At 39.3% G+C, this 24,261-nt stretch overlaps 1 protein-coding gene across 4 annotated transcripts in view; it reads right to left on the bottom strand.

Annotated features, from left to right (window-relative positions):
* Positions 1–23,933, bottom strand: part of Pik3cg (phosphatidylinositol-4,5-bisphosphate 3-kinase catalytic subunit gamma) — a 32,493-nt gene extending 8,560 nt beyond the window's left edge. The window contains exons 1-10 of one of the 4 annotated variants that reach the window (XM_047562946.1): positions 23,884–23,933; positions 19,643–21,649; positions 16,619–16,684; positions 16,284–16,509; positions 14,279–14,382; positions 11,749–11,895; positions 9,975–10,065; positions 9,048–9,178; positions 7,950–8,061; positions 6,391–6,548 (exon numbers count right to left, since the gene is read on the bottom strand). In XM_047562946.1, the coding sequence (XP_047418902.1) occupies positions 6,391–6,548; positions 7,950–8,061; positions 9,048–9,178; positions 9,975–10,065; positions 11,749–11,895; positions 14,279–14,382; positions 16,284–16,509; positions 16,619–16,684; positions 19,643–21,637 (3,030 nt within the window). In that variant the 5' untranslated portion in view covers positions 21,638–21,649; positions 23,884–23,933. Of the gene's footprint in view, positions 1–6,390; positions 6,549–7,949; positions 8,062–9,047; positions 9,179–9,974; positions 10,066–11,748; positions 11,896–14,278; positions 14,383–16,283; positions 16,510–16,618; positions 16,685–19,642; positions 21,706–23,442; positions 23,578–23,807 lie in introns of those variants that run through there. The other 3 variants (XM_047562945.1, XM_047562943.1, XM_047562942.1) reach the window with 3 other exon arrangements.
* Positions 23,934–24,261: the final 328 nt, after the last annotated feature.

Raw genomic sequence — 24,261 nt, 5'->3', positions numbered from 1 at the left:
TGTTCCCTTTGTACTGGGGTATTGTACTTTTTCTTCATAAACACTGCTTGTGTGTACTTTTCTTTATGCAGTCACTCATGTTGTTTTTTCTGCCTAGATGTTCTTTCTCTTCCCTGCATCTGCCTGACAAAATGAAATTGAATTCAGCCCCAAAGAACTGTAAAAAACACTTCCTTCTCTGAATAGTCTTTTTCTATCCTCCAGTGCAGGATTAATTGCTCCCTCTGCAAACCACTCTTAGCACAAAGTTATGCATGTCTAGGTCTTGCTGCATTCTGGGGCTGTGCCTCTGCCCAGCAGTGTCTGGCACACTGTAGCTAAGCTACGAAGGTGAGATGGACGGATGCTTGATGTGCAGTAGCCAAGGTCAGTCTTGGGTAAGATTCACCTCTTTAAAAATCAGGAGAAACTGGAGAACAGTTATATCTGAAGGGGATTTAGCTGGAAAGGTACCTTGCCTTTTTGAGGGTGATACTTGACCCTTCTTTGTGCCTGGCACAGCTCCTGAAATAGAGCAGGTATTTAGTAAGTGTATGAGAATCAGTGTTCTCTTTTGGATGTGGTGAACAGGGCCTGGTGACTGCAACAGGATGGAGTAGGAGGTTGGGAAAGGCCAGCTGGCAGGTTACAGGCTACAGGTTACAGTTTACAGGTGTGCAGACTTCCACCTAAAGGAAGGGGAGACGGAGAACAGGGAGTAATGGTGAGTGCCTGCAGTCCTTAGAAGAGTGTCAGGTGGTGAGGTCTCTGTGGTCCCTGGGGCTCGCCTTAGAAGGGGATGGAGCCCTAGTCCTAGAGGTAGGCAGGTTAGGCTTCTGGTTGAGGAACTGAGGCACAAACAGAGCAACCTGGGCTCCAAGGGTGGAAAAGGCTATAGTAGAGATGGGTTAGTTGGGTAAAGGGTCTTAAACTTAAAAACTTCCCGAGTCAGGAGCTGGGGTTGTGGCTCAGTGGCAGAGTGCTTGCTTAGCATGTGCGAGGCATTGGGTCTGATCCTCAGCACCACATAAAAATAAATAAATAAAATAAAGGTGTTGTGTCCATCTACAACTAAAAACAAACAAACACTCAAGAAAGCCCTTCCTGGGTCAGGACTCTGCAAAAGGACTGGGCAGGCAGCTGAGCCTGGAGCCTGTAAGTGCAACCTGGCTTGGTGAGGAGACTGTTGGCACTGGAAACAGGGCGGGGTCTGGTCAAACTGGCAAGAAAACTATCATCGGTCTAGGTTAAAATAACACCATAAATAGACTCCAGACCTCTCTCCCATGAAATGCTTCTTAACAGTGACATCTAGGGGCAAGCACCATTTAGGGACATTCTTCAAACTGCCTGCTTTGCACGAATGTGGCTGCAAATGTTACTCACCTCACCTGTGGACCAGATGTATCTGACATACATGTGCTTAGGGTCTACTGTGTGCAAAGAACATCTTTTAAAATAATCGTTTTAAAGAGAATAAGATGTTCATGCTCCTGGAAATCTGTCCCCTAGTGGACGCCCCCTACATGTGTGTACTCTGAGTCCCGTTCTCTGGGTATAGATTACTGTCCTGCTTGTGGGGGAATGTAATATTTATTTCAGTAAGGAAATCTCTACACAGGTGTGAATAGACATCCATAGACATCCAATGACACTTCCATATTTGTGTTATTTAATAAAACACTCAATTGCATAATTAGGGTTAGTTCCTCATCCGATGTGTGGATGTGTTGTTACCTGCACTGCGAAGTCTTATTAACTTCCATGTGATGGTAGCTTGTCAATCAGTGCCAGAGTTACCATTTCATAAATTCAGAATCCAGTGTATGGTAGGGAAGGAAGACACCCCGGAGGGGTCCTGTCTGACTCCACTCCTCCCTGTGCAGAAACTGCCCCTTCCCATTTTGCTCCTTTACTCAGCAAGTGTTTACTGAGTCTCAGGCTCCACATAAGGGACACAGGACACACGTGGCCCTGCTGCATGTAGCCTGTCTGGGAAGGGAGAGTCAAACGGTGAACAGGCACAAATACTATAAACTGTGATAGTGCAGGAGATGAGCAAGGGGCTGTGGCAAAGCCTATCAGGAGGGGACCTAGGTTGGAAGGCTTCCCTGAAGAATGGCACTTAAGTGAGACTAAAGGCCAGTGAGGGCCTTCTGAACAGAAAGCCTGACCAGTGAGACCACCTGGGGTGGTGGAAGATGCAGAAGGCTGTGACTGACATGAGGGGTGAGGGGAGCCAGCAGAGAGGGTGGTGGGCTGACCACGAGTGAGGCTGCAGTGGGCAGGCCCCCTGGCATGGGACTTGCAGGCCAAACTTGCATACTCAGATTTTATTCAAGGTGACAAACTACCATTACATGGAAGTCTGAAGTAAGGGATTAACAAATCAAGTTCTTAAGTTCAGTTGTTCAGAAAATCCTGATTATCTCCAGCCTTTTAAAAGACCAAATACTACTTAATAGAATGAAGGAGAAACATTGAAGCGGTGGGACAACAGGATTTTGATAGTTTACTGATATTTTAAAATACATTGCTGTCTTTCATTTTTAGTAAAGAAGCATTCACTACTTTAAAACAGAAAAAAGCCAATGAATAAATACAAATAAATGGGAAATAATGTTTCATTTGTTGTTGATATAAATGTGTTTGTGTGCCATATAGGTTCTACAACTGTTAATTGAAATTTAGAATTAAGTGGTCTAAAGTAAATTATTAGCAGGTTAACAATGGTTTACCTTTTTTTTAAAAAATATCTTCAGTAAAGCTGAAAATTTCCTAAAGAAAATTTATCAAAATTGTCATCACTATAATATGTCAGTTTAATACCCTATGTGTAGGATGCTGCAAAAACTGCCAGGTACTCAGGTTCACACAGTGGGCCTTGGTTTTCTCTAATTCTAGCTTGTTCCTGAACTTACCCCTGTTCAAGAAGTAATTTATGACTACAGTTCCAGGCTAAACTATCTACCTGGGAAAGGAGAGATGAGATAAAGCATAGCCTTCTTCTTTCGGTTCCCTTACTTCCTGTATTGCTGACTACCAGCAACCCATGTTTTTAATTTCTTCGTGGCGAAAGCTCACCTCACCCTCAACAAAAAGTGGGTCAACTTTTCTCCACCCTTTTAACAGATTAATCAGATAAACAGTATGTCTTAATTAACTTTCTAGGGTCAAACTTAGCAACTGACTGGAAATGAGGACACCTTTAATTCAAAATACTGGGTACAAGGTTTCCCTAAACCCGGCTGCTTATTATATGAGATTATGAGACACTGCTGATAGAGTTTAGAGAGGCGGGCCCTGAGCAAGAATAACTTCAATTCAAAAAGGAAACATACAACTTGGAAAGAGAAACCCCTGGATTAACAGTATGTGAATGAAGACAAAAGAAAAAGAAAAAAAAAAACTGTCCAAGGTCAGAGTTGAACGATGAAGAAAAGTTGCTGGTCTTTGTGAATAAGGAAACTTTGGAAATTCTGTGTGTGTATAATTTAACACACACAGCTGGTTCAGCCTTTTCTTGTTGTGAGGGAGGAAGATGGGGGGCAAGAAGGGAGGATGTCAGAGAAGGGCGTAAGGAAGGGGAAGCAGAAGGTGGGGTTTGGACTCCGCCTGTTGTTAACCAGGACATGTCACTTGGTCATGTTTTACATGTTGCCTTGTTTTGAAAACTCTTTCTCCATTTAAAAGTTTTCAGAGTCTGAAGACTCTGGCAGTGGCTTACCGAGTGTCTGCTCTGGTCTAGGGTCTAGGCTAAGCATGCTACCTATTTCATTTAAATAATCCCTCCCTCCCTCTGTCTCCTGCCTGCAGATGTGAGCAGTTTGCTCTGACAAGTGTTCCTTGCCGTTGCCACCCAGTGCCCTCACCTATGCTCAGAGACATGGGGCTGCCTGAACCTGGGCAGGAGCCCTTGGAACTGTGGACTAAATAACCTTTCTCTCTCTCTCTCTCTCTCCCTCTTTAAAAATATTTTTAAAGTTGTCAATAGACCTTTATTTTATTTATTTCTATGTGGTGCTGAGAATTGAACCCCGTGCCTCACACATGCCAGGCAAGTGCTCTACCACTGAGCCACAACCCCAGCCCCCACTTTTCTCTTTATTAAAAGATAACAAACAAAAAAAATAATTCCTGGCAAAACCACATGAGGCAGATCTGATTCCCTTTTCAGATGAAGAAAGCAAGGTTCTGAAAGGGAAAGTAATTTTCATTATATGCAGGCTATTAAGAAGCAGGGCCAGGATTGAGACTCAAGTTTGTCTGTTGCAAAAGCTATCCTTTTTCCCACCATGCTCTGCTCTGCTCTCTATCAGTGTTTAAGGCTGAACATGGGTACATTCACAGGCACTGAAAATATAGGACAGTCCTCCCAAACCTAGGTACATCGAAGGACAACAGAATTCACAATGATGTGTTTCGGTGGTGCCCACTGACTAGGTGTTGCTTTAGTGAAAGAAGTTTTAACAGCCTGAGAAACAAGCCTTGGTGACAAAGGATATCCAAGAGGACAGATTAGATAAAATCTCACTGCAAGCTGGGTATGGTGGCACAAGCCTGCAATCCCAGATGCTTGGGAGGCTGAGGCAGGAGGATTGCAGGTTCAAAGTCAGCCTTAGCAACTTAGCAAGGCCTTAAGCAACTTACTGAGACCTATTTCAAAATAAAAAAAAAAAATTAAAAAAGGGCTGGGAATGTGGCTCAGTGATTGTGTCCCTGGGTTCAATCCCTGGTACCAAAAAAAAAGAAAAAAAAAATATATATATACACTCTCACTGCAGATGGGTGTTGCTTTGGGTGGAAGTTGCCGGTAGGGGCAGGAAAGCTTTCCTTGGCCTTCTCACACCAAAGATCTTTTCATTAAAAAATGTTTTGAAACTGAAAACAAAAGCAGCAAGAAAGAGAGTCAAGGGGAGGTACTTGCTGGGATCTTATGGGTGACTTGGGCACTGTGGGGGTCTACGGGGACATCAACAGCAACAGGATAGATGGGCAGTTAGCCTAGGGAACATCACTGGCAAAAGGAAGAGAATGTACATACAGAGAAGGAGAGCCTGTTGATAAGGTGAAGCTCTCAGTTTGTTTGGTTCTCTGAATCACAGTTTATCACTGCTGTGTTTGTACAAAGATTGTCAGAAGAACCCCCTTGCAGGAAAGTAGAACTGAGTGTTTTTCCCCTTTAAATGGTGAAATTCTTCCATGTTCTTTTTTTTGAAGCATTTTGTCTTCCAGTAAGTTGTCAAAATATATGATTTTTAACTTTAAGGAAAAACAGGACTGAAATGTGTCAAGTCTCTGGAAACAGTCTAAAACTCAATTGAGTTTATACAGGAAAACACACTGTAAAAACCCTAAGACCATCTGGCCACAGAGATCTCAGTTTCTCTGACAACACTGCTGGAACTGTGGGAGGGTGAGTCTTGTAATTACCAGATGGAACACCAGCCAGAACAAACAAGAACACACAGGTTATAAATCAATACATCCGAGTACCTGTTCCACTGAAGTTCAAGGCCCATGTCATCTCCCAAGGGTCACAGTGGACTCAAGAGGAGACTCAGGAAAAGGACTTCTCCCAGGGTTGTACAGTGCAGATCAAACCAAGATTAAGACATGCCATGGGGGGTGGTCATTTAAAGGCAAATGGACATATCAAATCGTGGTTCTTTGTTTTGCATTTTCCATGAACAGTTATTAAGTTTGCAAGTGCAAAATGTTCTCATTCAGTAGTTAACGCTGGGTACAGACTGGGCAGGAATGAGAAAGGAAGTGGAATCTGAACACTCCCAGGGAGATGGTAGACTCGTAAGGGAAATAGGACAAACCAGAGTTGTATGTAGAACCTGTGGTCAAACCGATGAGATTTCCAATGAGAGAAGGGACTATCCTTTCAAAAAAACAAATACGAAAGCAAGATACACACAGTGACACAACAAGAATTCTATGCTAGTAGTGTGATAAATACACACGTAGTAAAAACCCAGGGAGCTCACAATTGTTTGAGTGCCCCCAAAAATATTTCAGTATTCAATATTCACGTTTGAATCTTTTGTCAGTGTCTTCAACAGATCAATATCCAAAGCCTAAATTTCTCACCAGGCATCCCTCCTTAAAGCCTCTCTTCAGTACCAGCATCATCCTGGAGCTCTGTATTTGCCAGTCCCACTGTTTATGGAATATTTTTACTTACTGATAGGTTTTAGGTGGGAGGATAGCTGAGAAGCACTGTTTTGCACTTGGGGAATGAATAGAGGTGACAGAGAGGAGGTAGGGTTGGTCTCACTAGAAGGGGATGGGAGAGAGGCTAGATGAGCCTCCAAGTCGGGTGAGAGGTGAAGGCTGAACAGCTGCACACACCACCTGCTTGTTTGGTACTCTCAGTAGGAGATAAAGAGGGAGATGACATACCTGAAATTTCTGGAAGTGTGGACTTGTTTTCTTTCCAGAAGTTCCCATCACAAACAAGAAGTCTGGGGTTAGCACAAACGGCACTCTCTCTTTATTAATGCCCAGGAAACTTTTGTAATTCCCAAGAATGTGCCCAAAGTCAATATGAAATAAGTTTCCTTAAAAGAAAAAAAATCTGACATTATTATACCAACATACATGCTTGGAAAAACACTTTGCTTCTTGAGATAATTTTTAAGTTGCTTGAAAATGAGCTATCTTGGGTTAAAGCATCTTTTACATGTCTTATTATTCTGTCATATTTTCGGTCTTCGCAGGTGTGTGAAAGTAGTAACCACAAAGAAATCTTTGAACCAAATATGTTTGTTTTTGATATCTTTATGGTATTCTCTAGATGACAGACAAGTGGCATTAAGAAAATTAAAAATGATCACCACGAAATTATTCTTAGAAATAGAAATCAAAACTCTCTGGCTAATAAGTCACCATTATCCCTAAGATTCCCTTATACCTTCACATAACTCCAGATAGCCTGATATTGCACTCTGGCTTGTACTTCCAAGCAGCACAATAGAAATAAATCACTTTGAATCTCCTTTGGGTCAATATCTACCACCACATCATTTCTTCTCCTTTATTTGATCTTCTATCATTTCTGTAGTCCAAAAATGCATTGCCTATTTTGTATTTTTTTGCTCTTCATGGGGAGTAAGCAATTTGCCCCCTTGTTGGGCTTTTTCCAGAATCTATTCTGAAATTGGTTCAAATTACATAAAGAAAAGTCTCATGGTGTGGTGACCACTACTGGGCACTGTTAGACTGGACAGTGAACTGGCAAGACGGGGTGAGTTAGGCAGAAAGAACTTTTCAGATTTATTTATTTATTTGTTTGGTACTGGGGATTGAACCATTGAGTTACATCCCCAGTCCTTTTAAATTTTTTATTTAGAGACAGGGTCTCATTAAGTTACTTAGGACCTTTCGAAGTTGCTGAGGCTGGCTTTGAACTTGCAATCTTCCTGTCTCAGCCTCCTGAGTCACTGGGTTACAGTTGTCCGCCACCACGCCCAGAACGTTTCAGGTTTAAGGGTATTTCAGAGGTTTTTGTTTTGTTTTTACTGTTTCTGTGAAATAGCTGATACTGTTGATCACCCCTACCTTCACTAGCTCCTGAGATACCCTACCCTACTTTTCTAACTCTGTCTTTTCCTCCTTTACTCAGTCCTCAGCCCTCAAGGTGGGTGGTGTCTGTAGAGTGATCACAGCACTAGTGTCCCTACATAATAATAAATTCTAAATCTGTGCTCTGGTCTTGAACTTGCTTCAAAAGTTTCTCTGTGATGGGAGGATGGGGGAAGGGGGTGGGTATGTTTAATGAGGACAGCGTTTTAGATGGGGAAGATGAGAAAGTTGTGAAGATCGATGGTGGTGATGCTTGCACAACAATGTGAACATGCTCAGTGTCCACTGAACTGCACACTTAAATGGTTAGGACAGAGAATTTTGTTATGTGTGTTTTACCACCATAAAATAAGCTATTCTGCAATAGATAAACTCACCTGTCTCTGAAATCATAATATTGTCGTTGTGTCTGTCGCCTATTCCAAGAACAAAGGTTGCCACACAGTAGCCTGCACAGGAATAAACAAATCTCTCCACTGCTGCCTGAAACTAATTAAAATGAATTTGAATATTAATTGTCTTCTAACTTCAAAGAGCAGCATGAATCTCTTATAAATGACTTCTAGAAAGACACTGTTCCGGGAACCATTTTTAGAGAACAAGTTACTTGCACCTGATTTCATTAGCATTATATCTAACAAGTGCCAACTTTGACATTGCTCTGCTTATATTTTAGGTGAAGATTCAATATATCACAACAGCACAAGGGGGACACATGAGTCAAAGGGCAACAGAAATTTAATCAAAGGGTTTGCTTCCTCTCCATGCATCACTTGCTCACAAGAATGTGGAACCCACAGTAATTTCTTCTTCATCAGTGAACATGTTTTGCTTGTGACCATTTATGAGTATGCATGGGTTCACAAATCCACATGTATAACAGATTAATAAGTACTGCTAATTATATTTCCTCCCCAAAAAGCTGCTAACCATGCAAATGAGAAGTGCTAATCCTGTGCAGTAGAACTTTAGATGACAGCCAAACAGCCCAACCACACAGCTTGTGAGGGATTCGGCATATGCACTTCAGAGGATGGTGGAACTGACATTTTCTGCATCCATAATTTACCATTTGTATTAGAGTGCAGTGGTAAATTATAAATTATGTTGTTGGTTATGTGGTATTTCCTAGGTAGGAAAGAATTTATACGTGGTAACTAAATCTTTATGAGAACAAAAAATAGCCATAAAAAGTGCTAGCAGATGATTTTATGGAACCAAATTTTATACAAAATGTGCTTGGGAAGCAAAGCAAAAGATAATAATGCTCATGGGGTTGGGAACTGAGCATTTCTGTTTTATACAGATGTGCTATGTCATCAGGGAAAAGTCCTCGAACCCCCCACCTCCTCACCAGTAAAGGATTCAACAATACATGGGGATGCAAGACCCTCGAAGATCCTCTGGAAACCTGGAACCACTGCTGCTATATAGATGACGTGTAAGGGGCCTCTGCAGGGGGAGGCCCAGCTCACCTTTTCTTCAAGGGGGCATTTTTCTTTGAGCCAGTGATTCAGGACTTCGTCTTTGAATGCACCTGTGTTGCCCACTGTGCTTTGCTGGATTTTGGCAATTGTTGTGGCATCTTTCACGATCTCGATCATTCCTACATTGAGGATGAGGAGTTTGATGGAGATGGGGGCTTAGTGCCTCCTGAGCCAGAGGGGGAGTAAACTGTCTTTGTTGAATGGGGGGCAGTGGGGTCTTTTTTGTTTGTTTTTAAATAAATGAGAGGGCTGTTTTCCAGATTTGTGCTGTTGTTTTTAAAGAAAGTTGAATGGGATATTCTTGCAATATCCCAGAATGAAAGGGAAAAGGGTTGGTTTTGATCAGCAATGAATAAAGGCATTTATGTGCTGAGAATAACCCACCTCACCCAGTGATCTGTGCCTTTTCCTTTATAAATTACAGGGTCAAATGTAAATGGTTTTGTACTGTTCTCATATCAGAAACTTACATAAAACTATGTTTGATTGAAACTAAAATCTTAAATGTCTATAAAGGTACCCAAGAGTAGAGTGTGTAATAGCTTTAATAATGTGAATTCTGGAATTTAAAAATAAGTGACAGATCTTTCTGTCTAATTTTAAATGTTATTTGTGAGAGAAAAATTTAATGTGTAATGAAATGAGTTAAAGTTTAGAGGTGAAGTAAAGAGAAAGGAACAAGTTCTTACTGAAATCATTTCCATGTACAGTCACAAGGACTTGAATCATGCATTCATGTATTTTCAACATATCCGTATTAAATTGAGAGGCACATTCACCAGCCTGGGAACATTTTCTTCTCCTTTATAGGGATGATGATCCTAATTTTTCAGTTATTAAATGCCTACACCAAGGGAGCTATGATCTTTTAAAATTAGCTGAATGGTATATTCATCTCCTGAGGTAATCACATACCTATTTTGTCCCCAGTTGAAATGCAACCATATGGCAGGAGGCACAAATCCAAAGATTCAGTCTCCCAAATGGACTCCATGATTCGTAGAATCTGGGCATCAAAAACAGAAAAGATTCTATTATATATATATATATATATATATATGTATATATGTATATTTACTTCATATATTTTTATTCTCCTTAAAAAAAAAAATCCAGCAGTCTTATTATCTGGTAACAAAATATCTAACTAAATGTAAAATATATAAGTAAAAACTACTTTTATTGATCACCTTGGTACTCTAAAATTTCCCCTCATTGCACATCTATTAATTTCAGTGTGAGATGTACTTTGAGGAAGAGGATAAATGAATTTATTCTGGGGTAGGTTTTAGCCCTGTTTCATTATCTACCTGTTCAAAATGTTCTACTCTGTCATGGATACTTTCTCACAACAACTCTAAAATCCTGACACATATCTATTACTCTAGTATCCATAAGACATTCAGGCTAAACCTAAATAGCAATAACAACAATGATGATAATAATAGCTGACATTGATTGGTGTTTTTTTTAATGTGTGTTTCTTGCATTAACCTTATACTGGGAATATGATTACTAGTACTGTTTTGCAGGCAAAGGAACAAAGACTTAGAGAGACTTAAAGAACTTTCCTTAGCTAAACTTGCACCTCAATAATAAAGAAAAAGACTCAAAAGACAAGGGTGAACTTTCCCTCAAAATGGGAGAAATAACAGACCAATTTTTGTGTTTTTGAAGTGCTTGTCTTTGAGCAATTCAAAAAATTCTACAGATTAATCTGAAGTTGAATCAACCTAAAAAGAATTGAAAGATTTATTATTTGTTTTCTTTTTAAAAATATTTCCTGGAGGGAGACTAGTAGAGGAAGGGAATCAGAGTGAGTGAGGACAGAGAAAATGGGAGGTACTGGGGAATGAAATTGAACAAATTATGTTATGTGCATGTATAAATATATCACAATGAAATCCAAGATTATGTGTAATTATAATGCACTAACAAAATTAATAAAAAAACAATAAGGGAATTAGAAAAATACTTGTTGGATAATACTCATACCTTTCTTGAAAGAAAGCAAAGAAAGTGTATTATTGTTTCCAATAAGTAAAACCAGAATCTTAGAATTGAAAACATGACCAGTTCTTAAAAAGCTTACTTTTAAGTCAATAGAATTTCTCTATTTAAAATAAACCATATTAAGTTTTAGAAATTGTTACCTATACAATGTTGATACCTTGGCCCTTCAGCTTTGCCACAATACACGTTCACTCTCTTCACTTACCTGCATGATTTCTTGTCATCTGTTCATCTTCTCCCTCCTTCCCATCCAATCAATTCTCTCAAGTTTGTGTGTGTGCATCAGAGGGGAGGTATCTAAAGAGAGTGCCTATGAGTGTGTAGATATGTCTATGAATTAACTGGATGCTGAAGGTAAATGTGGTTCCACTGGATGTTACCAAGCTCTAAAGGAGGTGTATGAAAAAGAGGTTAGGTAATGGAAGTGTATCTGACTTCTTGGGAATGTTGGATATTTATCTTCAAGAAATGGATAAAACTGTGATGCTCATTAGTTTGGGTATCTAATGTTCCACAGTCATATTCCTCAAACTAAAACTCTATGTTATGTAACTTTTGAAGAGTGTTAATCATGTGAAAGAACAGAATGGGAATGAAATTGGTAGCAGGCATGTTTTAGATCGAATATAGAATTATTTTTTCAGATACTTGAAAATATTTCTTAACATCAGCATACCTGTAAAATAAGCATGTCTTGGCGGAGATCATCGCCATGTTTGAAGATGATTCCGATTGTTTCATTGGAGAGGGCTGTAGGATCGGCACATTTAAACTCAAGCCACAGGGGCTTTTTCTTGGAGGCCATTACTTTACATTTTTCAATCTGTAAGAAAGCAGTCACATTTTCCTACATGCAATGCATACGCACTGTGGAGACACGAATTCTCTTGCAAAGCCTCACTGAAAATAACCAGGACAAAGTCTTAGGTGGGAAATTATTTTCAGTCTCTGGATAAAAATACAGATGTTCTCACAAAATTCAGAAATGCTTTTTGAGGGTAAATTCACCACACTTCAGTCAATGGTTTTAAACTGTATTCCAAGGAAGCTCAAGGGTCTCTGGAGATGCTGATGCCTTGAGGTGACAGATACTGCCCTGTCCTTCTCCCACAGGACACTGGTACCCCCTATTTAATTCAGAGCAACTTCACTGTTATCTGTTTATGTATTTGGCATCCCTCTAAGATTTAATTTGAAAGAAGAGTTCTAATACAATCACAGTGTCTTAAAAACTATTATTGCAGAATCAGATGCCCAGTAGGCCAAATATAACAGGAAGTCTAACAGGAATCAATGGAAAATTTGGTAATCAAGTACAACACTCCTCTCTCATCCCTCCACCCAACACACTGAAACAAATTTAAGGTAGGGGAAATGTGATTTGGCATCATTCAAAAGCCAAAACCAAAACCAAACAAACACCATAGGCGTTTTAGCCAAAGGTGAATTCATCATGGATCAAAACATTTTTTAAAAATTTTATTGGTTCTTTTTAGTCATACATGACAGTTGAACCCACTTTGATATAATCATACAAGCATGGAATATATCTTATTCTAATTAGGACCCAATACCTCTCCTTCCCCTTCCCTCTTTCTGCCATTTACCCATAGTTATTTTTATTTATTTATTTATTTATTGTTAAATTAATTATTTATGGATGTACATGGTGGTGAATTCACTGATGTGGTCTTTAAAAGAAGCAAACACACTTTGAAATCTGTATTAACATATCATAATTCCCACCACAATTCTAAATGAAGGACAGTAGACAATGTCATAGGACCAGTTTATTAGTAACTGCATATAAAATTAATCAAGCACGGGAGAAAGGCTCTCCTTTCTCTGAGGTTTAACTGTAATAGGAGTTGCTGTCCTGTCACATGCAGCTACGGGACTAGGCAAAATATATGAAATAACTCTTTTCAGACATCGGGTGGCAGGTAATGGAGGTCTGTGACCCCTGAGAGAAGGAAGACAAATAAAGTGAGCCCTGTTATTACCTCAGTTTACTGCTCAGGGCCCTTTTGAGGCTAGAAAACAGAGAAAGGCAACTGAGATTGAGTCCACAGGCTAGCAGTCTAGAACACAACTGAAGTCTCACAAAGCGAGGAGAGAAACAAGGAGAGAGGAAAAATATCAGCTGAAAAAGTACCAAATGTGATCGGTTATCAACCCCCAAGTCAAAGAAGTTCAATAGTCTCTAGGAGATTCAACATGAAGGAGACACATCATATTCGATTTTTGAAAACCAGTGATTAAATAAAATCTTAAAAGAAGCCTAGAGAAAAATAAAAGACTTATATACAGTTAAAGAACAGAGACTTATCATCAGAAAATATGCAAACCAAAAGAAAATGTTATGAAACAACAACAACCACCAGTCAATCTAGAATTCTGTATTTTAGTGAAAATATAAACAAATGCTGAAGTGCTGAAAGAATTTATTAGTAGCAGACCTGCAGTATAAAATGTTAAAGGTTAAAAGGAAATGATGTCAGCTGGAAAGTCTGGGTCTATGCAAAGCAGTGAAGAGTACCCCAATGATAACATGTGGGTAAATATTTTAACATGGCTCAATCTTTTAAATCTATTTTTGTTTAAAGCAAAAATAATAACAATGCATTTTGGGGTTTATAACACTTAAAGAAGTTAACAACATGACAAAAAAGTACAAAGGATTGGGAGGGGGGTTAATGGTAGTATACTGCTGTAAGATTCCACATGTACAAAATGTGGTTTGTTACTTGAGTGTAACCAAGGGTGTGTGGTGTCCATGTGAGGTCAGACATTTACATTAATGCAAGAGAAAAGAGAGCCTGTATGTAGACCTACATATAATATGGTCCTTTGATATGTGACTTGAAAGAACTTTTTCTATAATATTTCTTTAAAAATATCTTGATTACTGTGGTGGTTATACGGTAGCATATGTTTGTTAGAACTCATCAAATTATACACTTAAAATGAACCAATTTTATTGTATGTAAAGGATACTTCAATAAGCTAATCTGAAACAAAATGGAAGGGAAATTACCTGGTTTTGAAGCTTTCAGAAGCTAGGGATTATTGGCAGAAGCTCGTCCATGGACTCTCCAGCTTTCCTGTCTCTATATGAACATCAACTTTTAAGCACTGTACCCTAGAAAGCATGCCAGATGTCGCAAGACATATAAACCACATGTAGACATCCAAGTGATACCTACCACCAGGGTTCCTGCTTTCAGACCAGGATCATACGGAACTCTAAAGCTTTTTGGGAGATTAGCATTCTGCAGGGTTTCAAGCTTTTGCTTCAGTTGTGAAATAACTGTAATTGTCAAAAGCACACAAGAGTTATATGAGTTCAAGAAATTACCAACACTATCTACAATGTTTCCTGAGGCCATATTTATTTACAGTATTCTGTATATTTGTTTTCAGGTAGAGCAGGAGAAAAGCAGGTAGAGTCCTGCCTTTGAGGAACTAACCACTTAACGTGGCAAGACAAGTTAGGCTTGCTGTGAGCAACACAACCAGGTACATGTTTCACAGCGGGGGATGGAAATATGTGAACATATGTGGGAGAGCACACACATGCCATACAGGAGATGGGAGGAGCTTTTGAGGGTACTACCAAGGATTCAATGTAGCATGTGAAACTGAACTGCCATCTGATTTGGGGAACAGACATTTGAAGACAACATTAAGTAGTTGGTTAAGGTTCTGTAAATTCTTTTCAAAAGAGGAAGTTATGATGTGTGTAGAAGATGGGACAACCTCAAAATTTTTAAGGCAAAATACATACATCAAAAATTACTCTCTGGATAGCAGAGAGGATGGAGGCACAGACATAAGGTTAATGTTATTACCATTGTCATTTTTAGGAGATAGCATTATTGGTGTACTGGGAAAGAGTCAAAGGAGAAAGCAGATATTTAAAATATTCAAAAGTTTAAAACATCACTGGGTAAATGAATAAGTGTCTGTTGTGAGCCACAGGGATAGGTCTTGGTGTAGAAAATCAAGAGATATTTCCTGGTTTCTAGGTTCATACAGCTTATCAGGTCAGAAAGATGTGTTATGCTATCAAAATTAGTCAAACTCAGAAACTCAAAGGTCGAACGTTTTCTCTCATATGTGGAAGCTAGAGCAAAATAAAGGAAATGGTGAAGGAAAGATAGGATATCATAAAGAACCAATCAAATGCAAACTAATAGATGAGCAAAAGGAAGTCGAGTAGAGAAACAAGGGGAGAGGAGAGCCTCTTCCCATTTTTATCCCCATTTATTTTTTACTTCTTATTCTCACAATGCCTGGAACATAATCAGTTGCTAATGAATATTTATTGAAAAAAAATGTTTAGCACTGCATCTCAAAAAAAAAAAAAAAAAAAAAACAGAAAAAGAAAAAGGAAAGAAAGAAAGATGTGTTAATGACCATGATTTAATGTGGTATCAATTTAACCTATGGGCCTATAGAGAAGAAGTGGTTAATTTTCTTAGGGCAGGAAAAGAACTTCTTAGGGTAGGGATAAGAGGACGTTGGAAATGACTTTAGAGAGAATGTAGCCTGCGTGTGTGTATATACAAAGGATTATATATATTTACATATTTTATTATTATTATACATTAGTATGTAATATGTTACATATACTAATATATAATTAATATATTATATTATTAAATTATAATTAAGTATAACATATATTACATATTATAATTACATATTATATATAATATATAACATTATATGTTATTATATACATATAGAACTCTGAGTTATATATATGTGTGAAGAAATGTAAAAATATTTAACATAGCTCTTCCAGAATTTGTTACTTTAAAAGATCGAACATTTAAAAATGATATGTACATATTCAAAGTTGGGGAGAAACAGGTAAAAATTTGAAAATAACTATTCTTTTATGGTGTGAAGGTGTTTTTAAAAATCACATCCTAAATCTCCATAATGATTTTTAATTTTCAAAGATTTTAATGTTTGTTATTATAACTTCATCATTAACAATATGTGCAGTTTTTAAAAATCATTAGCTTGTAAGAGGAGAACTTGAAATTTGCTTACTTCATGCAGACAAGAGAATAAAAAAATGTGTTCTTGGCTGCCTTTAGGAAACTAAAACTTGGCTTCCAGAAAGAAGAATCATAATGATGCTGGCATTTGGAGATGAAGGTATTTGGAAAGAGAACTGGGAAAATACAGCCGCTGTACCTTGGGAACTGACGTCATACTTTTCAGCAGAAAGTGATTTAATATCAATGGTGACTTTTTGTAACATCTCGATGACTTGGACCTGCTGGGCAAAGTCCTGTAGCATGGCTGTACCACAGCCCCTCAGATAGGCTTCCAGGATCACGGCGAATCTCTGCTGATAGTGCCTGGACTGAGCTATCTCGCTTCTCAAGAACCAAAACAAGAAGTGACCAATTCTTTTGTTCTGAGGTGGGTACAAGAAGGTTGAAATTATTATGACTAATTCTCTAGGACTATGGGTCAATTCTCAGTGACCTAAAATGTCACACTATTATCAAGGTGGAAATACTTACCCTTAAACCACGCTTCAGCAGAAATCTTGCCAGGGCACTGTCATGGTATGGTTCAAATTTTACAGCCTGAAGGAAGAACACATTGGTATTAGTAGGATTATATTCTGTGGTGGTAAATCAGGAAAAAGGAATGGAAAAAACAGGCACTGTGCTTTAGTGGGTCTTTATGGTTAGGGTGATGAGAATCTGATCAGCCACTTAAATTAAATCCATTCTTCTAGAAGACTCTTAGGACCAGAATGAACCACTTGCTTAGGATCACAGAGTAGTAACAAGTGGGATTAGAGACCAGATGTCTTAACTCAGAGTCACGTGCTTTTAGTAACTTCAGAGGTGAAGAGGCAGGGGCATCTGCTCCATTAGGGGTTGACCTGATTCATGGAAGGGTAGAGCAAAAAGATGGAGATGGCTAGAAGAAACCCATGAAGTAGAAGAAAGGAGACTTCTTATAAAAGAGGACAGTGGCGATTTGTGCATTTAAAGAGAAGAGTATTTTTTAGATGTGAAAATCCTAAAAACCCTTTAGCTTCTTTTTTAGCAACTCATGGCAAATCACTGAGCTGTCTCACAGGTTCTCATTGCAAGTAGAGAGCAGGTCTAGATCAATCCACACAGAACAATCACCACCTGCTGCCACACTGTGTATATACGGAGTTTTTTCTTTTTCTTTTTTTTCCCCCAGAAAAATAACTGCTCTTATGTGCTTTTTCAGGTTGAGCTTGATTTTCATTTTTAGCATTTAGTATTTTTCAGGTTGTTGGTTGATTTTTTTTTTTTCGTGTGCCTTGTTGGGGATCAAACCCAGGGCTTCATGCATGCTAGGCAAGCATTCTATCACTGAGCGACCACCCCCAACCCCTAATGTAGAGAACATTGACTTAAGTGATAGCGCTATTGCTGAAGAAAAGAAAACCAATAACATGTAAAAAAAAATTAAATTACATGTTTATTAAATTATTTGCTTTACTTTTTGATAGGCTTAAAAGTTCATAATTTTTTAAAGTCAACAAATATTGCCAAGATTATTACTATATATACAAAGTTAGAAGGTACATGTGTAAAACTGAAGAGGTTTAAAATTGAGTATCTCAGAGTATATTCTTTTTATAAACAGAAACAATCTATTTTTTTTCCAAGAACAGGAGAAATTCCCATTGTAGTTTATATTTTGGTGCCTGGAGTTTTCTTGGTAAGATTTATAATTCTTACTCTGGTTTTGCAATTTGGAAATGATCAATACTAACTTCATAAAGTTTCAATTATATCTATGCTTTTGAAAATGTTTTTCATGGGTGTGGTCAAATAGGTGCCATTATTAATAGCTGTATCTAAGACCTTAGTTCTGAGAATGTGGTTATTTAGCCACTAGTACTTACTTTAAATACATTTTAAGTTTCTAAATTGAACGTGAGTCTTTCTGACCTTTGTGTTTCACTTCTGTAAAGTCAGCTAGAAGACCATTTTAATTAGGAATGAGTCATTTAGTCTTACGTGAAAATGTCTCAAATAGTTTTACAAATGACTACTCTTCTTCAAATTGAAGACCACAAATTCAATGTTAACATAACTTATTGACCTCTTTCATTTAGAACATTGACAAGAAGAACACTATTTATCCTCTAATTTGGAAAGTTTTACTTATAAAAATATAATGAAAAATAATTCATAGTAGTCGAGGGATTAGAATAGTGGTTATGAAAGTTTGTTTCATGTTAGATTTGTCACGGAGAGCTAGAAAATTTAAGTTCCTTTAACTATTCTAAAATTCTCTACTGTTATGCCAATATCTGAACTAGTGGGCAGAAAAAAAATGTATAAATTTAATAGATGAAAGGTAGGGCCAAAGGTAATGTTTCAAGTATCTGACTAGTGGGAAGGTGAAGTTGAAAATATCCAAAATGCTTATTAGAAAATTCTAGGGACTTCCCATAAATATTTATAGTGATTAGACAGTTTGGAGTCTAAAATTTAGCCTGATCCTAAAGATCTTGTGGCAAATATCACCTACTCCAGACTATGCCTGGATCCCTCAGTTGAAATTAAGCATCCCTGCTCCCTTTTTTCTTGTAATACTCCGTTGTTTTTCCTGAAGCATTTGTTACAATCTGTTATGAAACATGTTTGTGTGTGTACTCATTTAATGTCAGTCTTCTCAGTATGGGTTGTTGAATTAATGAATGGATGCATCTGGGCTCTAAAATGACACTTCTATTCCATTTCCTTTATTTCCTTATCTTTTCAAGCAGCAAAACATCATTTGAGAATGCGATAGTGAGCACAACAGCTGCTCCTTTGGTCTTTAACTTCCTAGCTAAACCTCAGACACCTCACTTGAGCCTCTCAGGACCCCAGGGACTATGAAGAGAACTGGAGTGGAAACATACCCCTGGACCTGTCTAAAGAGAGGAGCTTTCAAGACTCCACCCAGCTATTTGAGTTATTCTATGAACTGCAGTACTCTTAGCAGTGGGGAGGATCTTTTTAAACTCAAACTCTTTAGGGGCAGTAAAAAGGGCAGGGCTTGGAGTCAGACCTCCTAGGTTTGAATTCTGGTCTACTTCTTTCAAAGTATGTGGTCTTGGATTACTTAGCCCCTTTGTTCCCTGATTTTCTTATGTGTAAAATGCAAATGCTAATATGACCACCATCACAGTCTTTGGGAGAGTTAAATGAGATGATACATAAAAAGCATGTTAATCACTTACAAACTTGACACAAGAAAGCATTCAATAAGGAACCTATTCTTAAAATAATAAATGAAAACAAAGTATTTCTACTGGACCAATTTTCCTACAAAACAAAATATTGTACTAATGTCTTTAAAATGCTTGTCGGCAAACCCTCGAAGACAGTAAAATAGTAAATGGAAGAGTTTACTGCTTTTTGAGGTGGCTTCATTAGGTCTGTTTTGACCAATCATGAAGCTGGGAACAAAGGGTATCTGATAACGCCTGAATGGGGTGCCTGTGTACATGCAAATAAATTCCTGAGGACAGTTTCCTTGATAAAGCCAACATCCCCTACCTGTACCAGCTGTAGAAGGTAATGCAAAACATCATCGTCCTCCAAGCTCTCCAGTTTCTGAACTGCAATGGCTCTAACGTTTTCATCTGAAAAGTTGCAGTCCAGAAGTTGCATTGTTAGACCAACATCCAAAGCACTTTGATCCCAGACCTCCCTTCTGGCTAACAGTTGGTATGTTTTGGCCACAATTTCTTGCTGTCCCCATTTCACTGAGCTAAATAGCTTAGGATATGCTTTGGGATGCTTCAGGCTTTCATATCTAAAATGCCAGAGCAATTCTTTGTCCTCCGCTGTGAGGGGATTAAGTGGATCAGTGGCTATGATCGCCTCTAGTTGCTTTCGAAGCTGGTTGGGCATTTCAGCTCGAACTCGGTCGCCTTCGGGGTCAGGACTGGGCCGATGCTTAGGCAGGGCTATTGGGTGACAGTAATTGTCCAGAAGAATGGAGATGGACATTGAGTTCTCTTTGTCTGGGTTGGTTGCAGATGTCAGCTTGTCAGCATTAAAGCTCTCTTGGTCTTCTCCCTTCCCAGATATCTGCCACATGTGGAGCACATATTCTCCATGGCGCAGGAGGAACCTGTGATCTATAAGCAGCAGATTCACATAGTAAAGAAGCTGAACTTTGCCCTTGGACTCAGAACTGGGAGTCTCTGCAGAGGCCTTGCCGGACAGCGCTGGAGTTTTGCCACAGAAGATCTGGAGGTTCAGTAGAGCCCCTTTGGGCAAGTCTTTGATTTTGATACTGAACTCAAGCCATACATTCCAGAGCACCTCCTCTGTGAAGGGTTTGGGGCTGGTTCTCCTTTGACAAAGGACTTGCTGCCCATGCTGGATATTTGCTTCCACGAAAACAGTGAGGTCTGCATTGCGGGGTAGGACAGGGATATCGATGCCTCTGATCTTGACCCTGAACTTCCTGTCACAGTCCCACAAGGATACAGTAAACACACTCTCATGGTCCTTGCCGTGGATCGTCAGCTGCTCATGGTAGCCAGTGACTCCTGTGCAGTCATCTACCAGTGGCCACTCTTCTTTCCTCACCTCGTCCAGAGCTGGGTCTGGAGGTGTGTCAAGCACTAGGTGAATCTCTTCTCCATTCTTAAGGCAGTGCCTCACCCATTGGAAATTTTTGATGGGCGTTTCACCAACCAGGTACTCATCCCGGCCACAGACACGCAGCACGAAATCCTGTTCGTTTTGACTTTCGGGGATATCCATCAGTGACTTCTTTTTGGCCATCTTGGTGAAGAAGCTCTGGAGGATGGCCCCGGGGGTGTCATTGGCTGATACCTTGATGGTCTGACTGGTGGTGCTGCGATGGATGACAATGAAGATGCAGTTGTTGGCAATCTTCTTTGACAGATACTCTGGGAGGGGCTTGGATGTCACCCAGGGGTGCATGGCGTAGAGCCTGGCATCGCGACTTGCCACCTCTGCCATGCGAGGTGTGACCAGGCGGCGGCGTGTGAACTCCAGTTCGTCGTCATGCACGTTGCTGACGTCGGTGACGTCGTAGCCGATGAGGGCAGTGAGCTGCTGCTGGAAGGCCAGCGTCTCCTCGGAGGGCGCATGTCGCGGCACTACGTGGATCTGACCTGGGCTCTTATTCAGCATCTTCCAGTACCGCAGGCAATCCAGGGTCTGCACCACCTGGTACTTGTCATAGATCTCATACCACTGCCCCTTCTTCTGGTAGAGCAAGATGAAGTGGTCGGGACCCAGCCTGTGGTAGAAGTCCGCGGCCACACTCGTCTCCATGGCACGCAGCCACACCTGGGCTTTCATCTGCTCCACGTTGCCGTGGCCCGCCACATGCAGCAGCGCGGTTTCGGGAATCTTGCTGTCGCGCTGACTGGTGGGCATCACGAACTCTATGGGGATGAGCTCCATGGAGGACAAGCTGGCCGCCTCACTGCGTGGCTTCATTCTGCGACGCCTGCGGAGGTTGTCCTCTCTCAGAATCACCGGCTGTTCATAGTTCTCCAGCTCCATGCCCTGCACGGTCTGGGAGCAGAGAAACAGAGGCTTCGTCAGGAGACACGTCTTACCCTTTCCCTTTCCTACAAGATGGCAGAAGAAAAGGTGTAGTAGATTGACATGCGCCTGAGGACACTGAGGACCCAGAGGACCCTGAGGACCCAGAGGGACCACGTACTTCAAGTTGGATGCAACACAATTTTTAAGAGCTTGGGTTTTGAAGTTAAGGCGCGTGAATCTTGGTCCGGCCACTCACCATCTATTTAAGTGACTTGGGCTATTTAATCTCTGAGCCTGTTTCTCTAATGGGTCAAATTGGTTGGAAATACCTCAGGGGGTAGAGGTGAATGTTAAATTAGGTAGTATAATTTTTTGTATGGACAGTGGGCAAATGGGAATTCCTCAGTAATTTTCTCTACTTTGCTATGTGTTTGAATTTTTTTAATTAAAAAAGAAATATGCAAAAGAATAATCTAGTGCAGATCCTGACTTAATCGTTCAAAATGGTAACAGTTGTTGGGCATACTGAAACATACAGATAAGTAAAATAATACAGTTAAGGATCAAGTTCTAGTTTACAAGGTACAACTGAAACATTTCGCTTTGAAAACAAGCCCTTAACTTTGTCCTTTGTTCAGTCTCACACTTCTCCTCTAACCCAGACACCTTACCCAACATCACTTCATGTTCTCTATTTTCAAACAGTCTAGACCAGCTACTCCCTAGTCAACTTCCTGTCTTTCTTTTTTCTTTTCTTTTTTCCTACCTCACCTTTAAGAATAGTAGTCATTTCATTCATTAAATTCAAAAATACCAGAAATTGTAAAGTAGTAATCAAGACCATTTAAAGGTCTACAAAATTTTGAATTACAAAATGTGTAAAGGTTGTAGCTATCCACCCTTTTAGATTAAACTGCCTTTAGAGTACTCTCCCAATATAAACATCTAGGTACTTTTAACTCTGTACCAATCCACTTGATCTGGCTCTGCTTTAGATAGTGGAGGGACCCCAGAATGGGAGGCAGGATTTCTGGACTCCAATCATCTACTATTTTGGCCCCAAAAGATTACTTAACTTTTCTTTTGCTCCAATCTTTCATCTGTATATCAAGAATTCACAAATTTATTCCTATTAAATTATCTACTTTCAACAAGCATTTAATAAAATCCTCCCCTTCACAAAGCATTTAAGTATAAATATGACATATTGTAGTAAGAAAACCTTCAAATGTTTGCAATTAAATAAGTATTAAAATTGAAAGATGAATAATTAGGTATTTTAACATTTAATATCACTACCTCATAATACACTATATTCTAAATAAAAATCACTATTGAAACAAAAATTAGTTTCTCAGATCATCATTCACTCTTATATAACTAGTGTTAATGAGACTCACAACAATTTATTCCCTTAAGAAATAGTGGGGCACTTGATATACACCAAAAAGGTGGTATATATTTTTGATTAAAAGCTAAGAAAGTGAGTTTCATTAGACCTTAACTTATGTTAACTTAGTTTATCTTATTTTTAAAGTCAATATTCCCTGTCTTAAAATATAATGAAGTTATAGTTAGTAAGTAAATGAAATCACGACAGCCTCAAGCAACTGTCTCTTATGGCTTAAAACATCCATTTTGGAATTTTGCTGCATTATAGAATAACAAAGAAAGAAGAGAATTGTAAGGTATACTGATATTGACCCTAACTTGAAATGAAACATGTCCAAATTAGGCAGCATACAAATACATGGCCCTGTTCACCTCTGCGATACCACACAATCCTAGAAGATGCAAAAACAGGTTGAGTAAATACTCACTGGTTTTCTTCATGGTTGAGGTTATGAAGTTTTCTCCTTTCACGAAAAGATGTTAGAAACACTGTAAGTACAGTAATTTCTACATGCATTTGTAAGAATATGAAGCCTGGCTGGCAGAGGCTCCCAGGCCCTCCCTCTTCCTCCCAAACAAAAACAAAAAAGAATCCATGCACCTGCAAACTATTGCCGGAACTTTGTGGATATCCACAGTCTAGGTTGGACCAGACAATGAAACTCGGACGTTCAGTGGTAGGCGCATCTGAAGAACCAACAACGGTTCCAGATAAAAATATTCTAGCTGAGAAGGAAGTGTCTCTATTTCGAGTCAGACCCAACAAAAAGCAAAAAATAGAAGGAAGCAATACCTGATAGAGCAGCGGAGGTGCTGATGCTGAAGGATCATTTGTTTAATTTTTGAAAACAAAACAAATTCAAACCTACCCAGTGTGCCTCTCAACTCTTCCGCTTTTCTGGGGCTCCCTTCATATCCAGATGCAGAGGAAGTGTTGCAGTTACCAGGAAGGAAGTTTTAACCAAGTTGATTATAAGTGTGATTGCTCATTTTAAAAGTGTCAGAAATGCATTTCCTGCTATAGCACAGAGAGAGCGAGAGAGCAAGTGCGTGCATGAGCTGGAGAGTGAGCAGCATCTGCCTTATTTTCTTTTTACTCTGAATTAATTTTTCAAAAATTGTGACAGACTGAGACAAATTAAAATTATAGAGATCCAAATCTAAAATATACATGAGACATAAATAAGTGAAATATTTTTGTAGTTAGTTATAAGTAGATGAAAAGGCCTCACAGCTGCAATTGTAGA

The sequence above is a fragment of the Sciurus carolinensis genome, chromosome 8, assembly GCF_902686445.1.
Source record: "Sciurus carolinensis chromosome 8, mSciCar1.2, whole genome shotgun sequence".
NCBI classification, from domain to species: Eukaryota; Metazoa; Chordata; class Mammalia; order Rodentia; family Sciuridae; genus Sciurus; species Sciurus carolinensis.
This window is presented reverse-complemented; position numbering and strand designations above follow the sequence as displayed.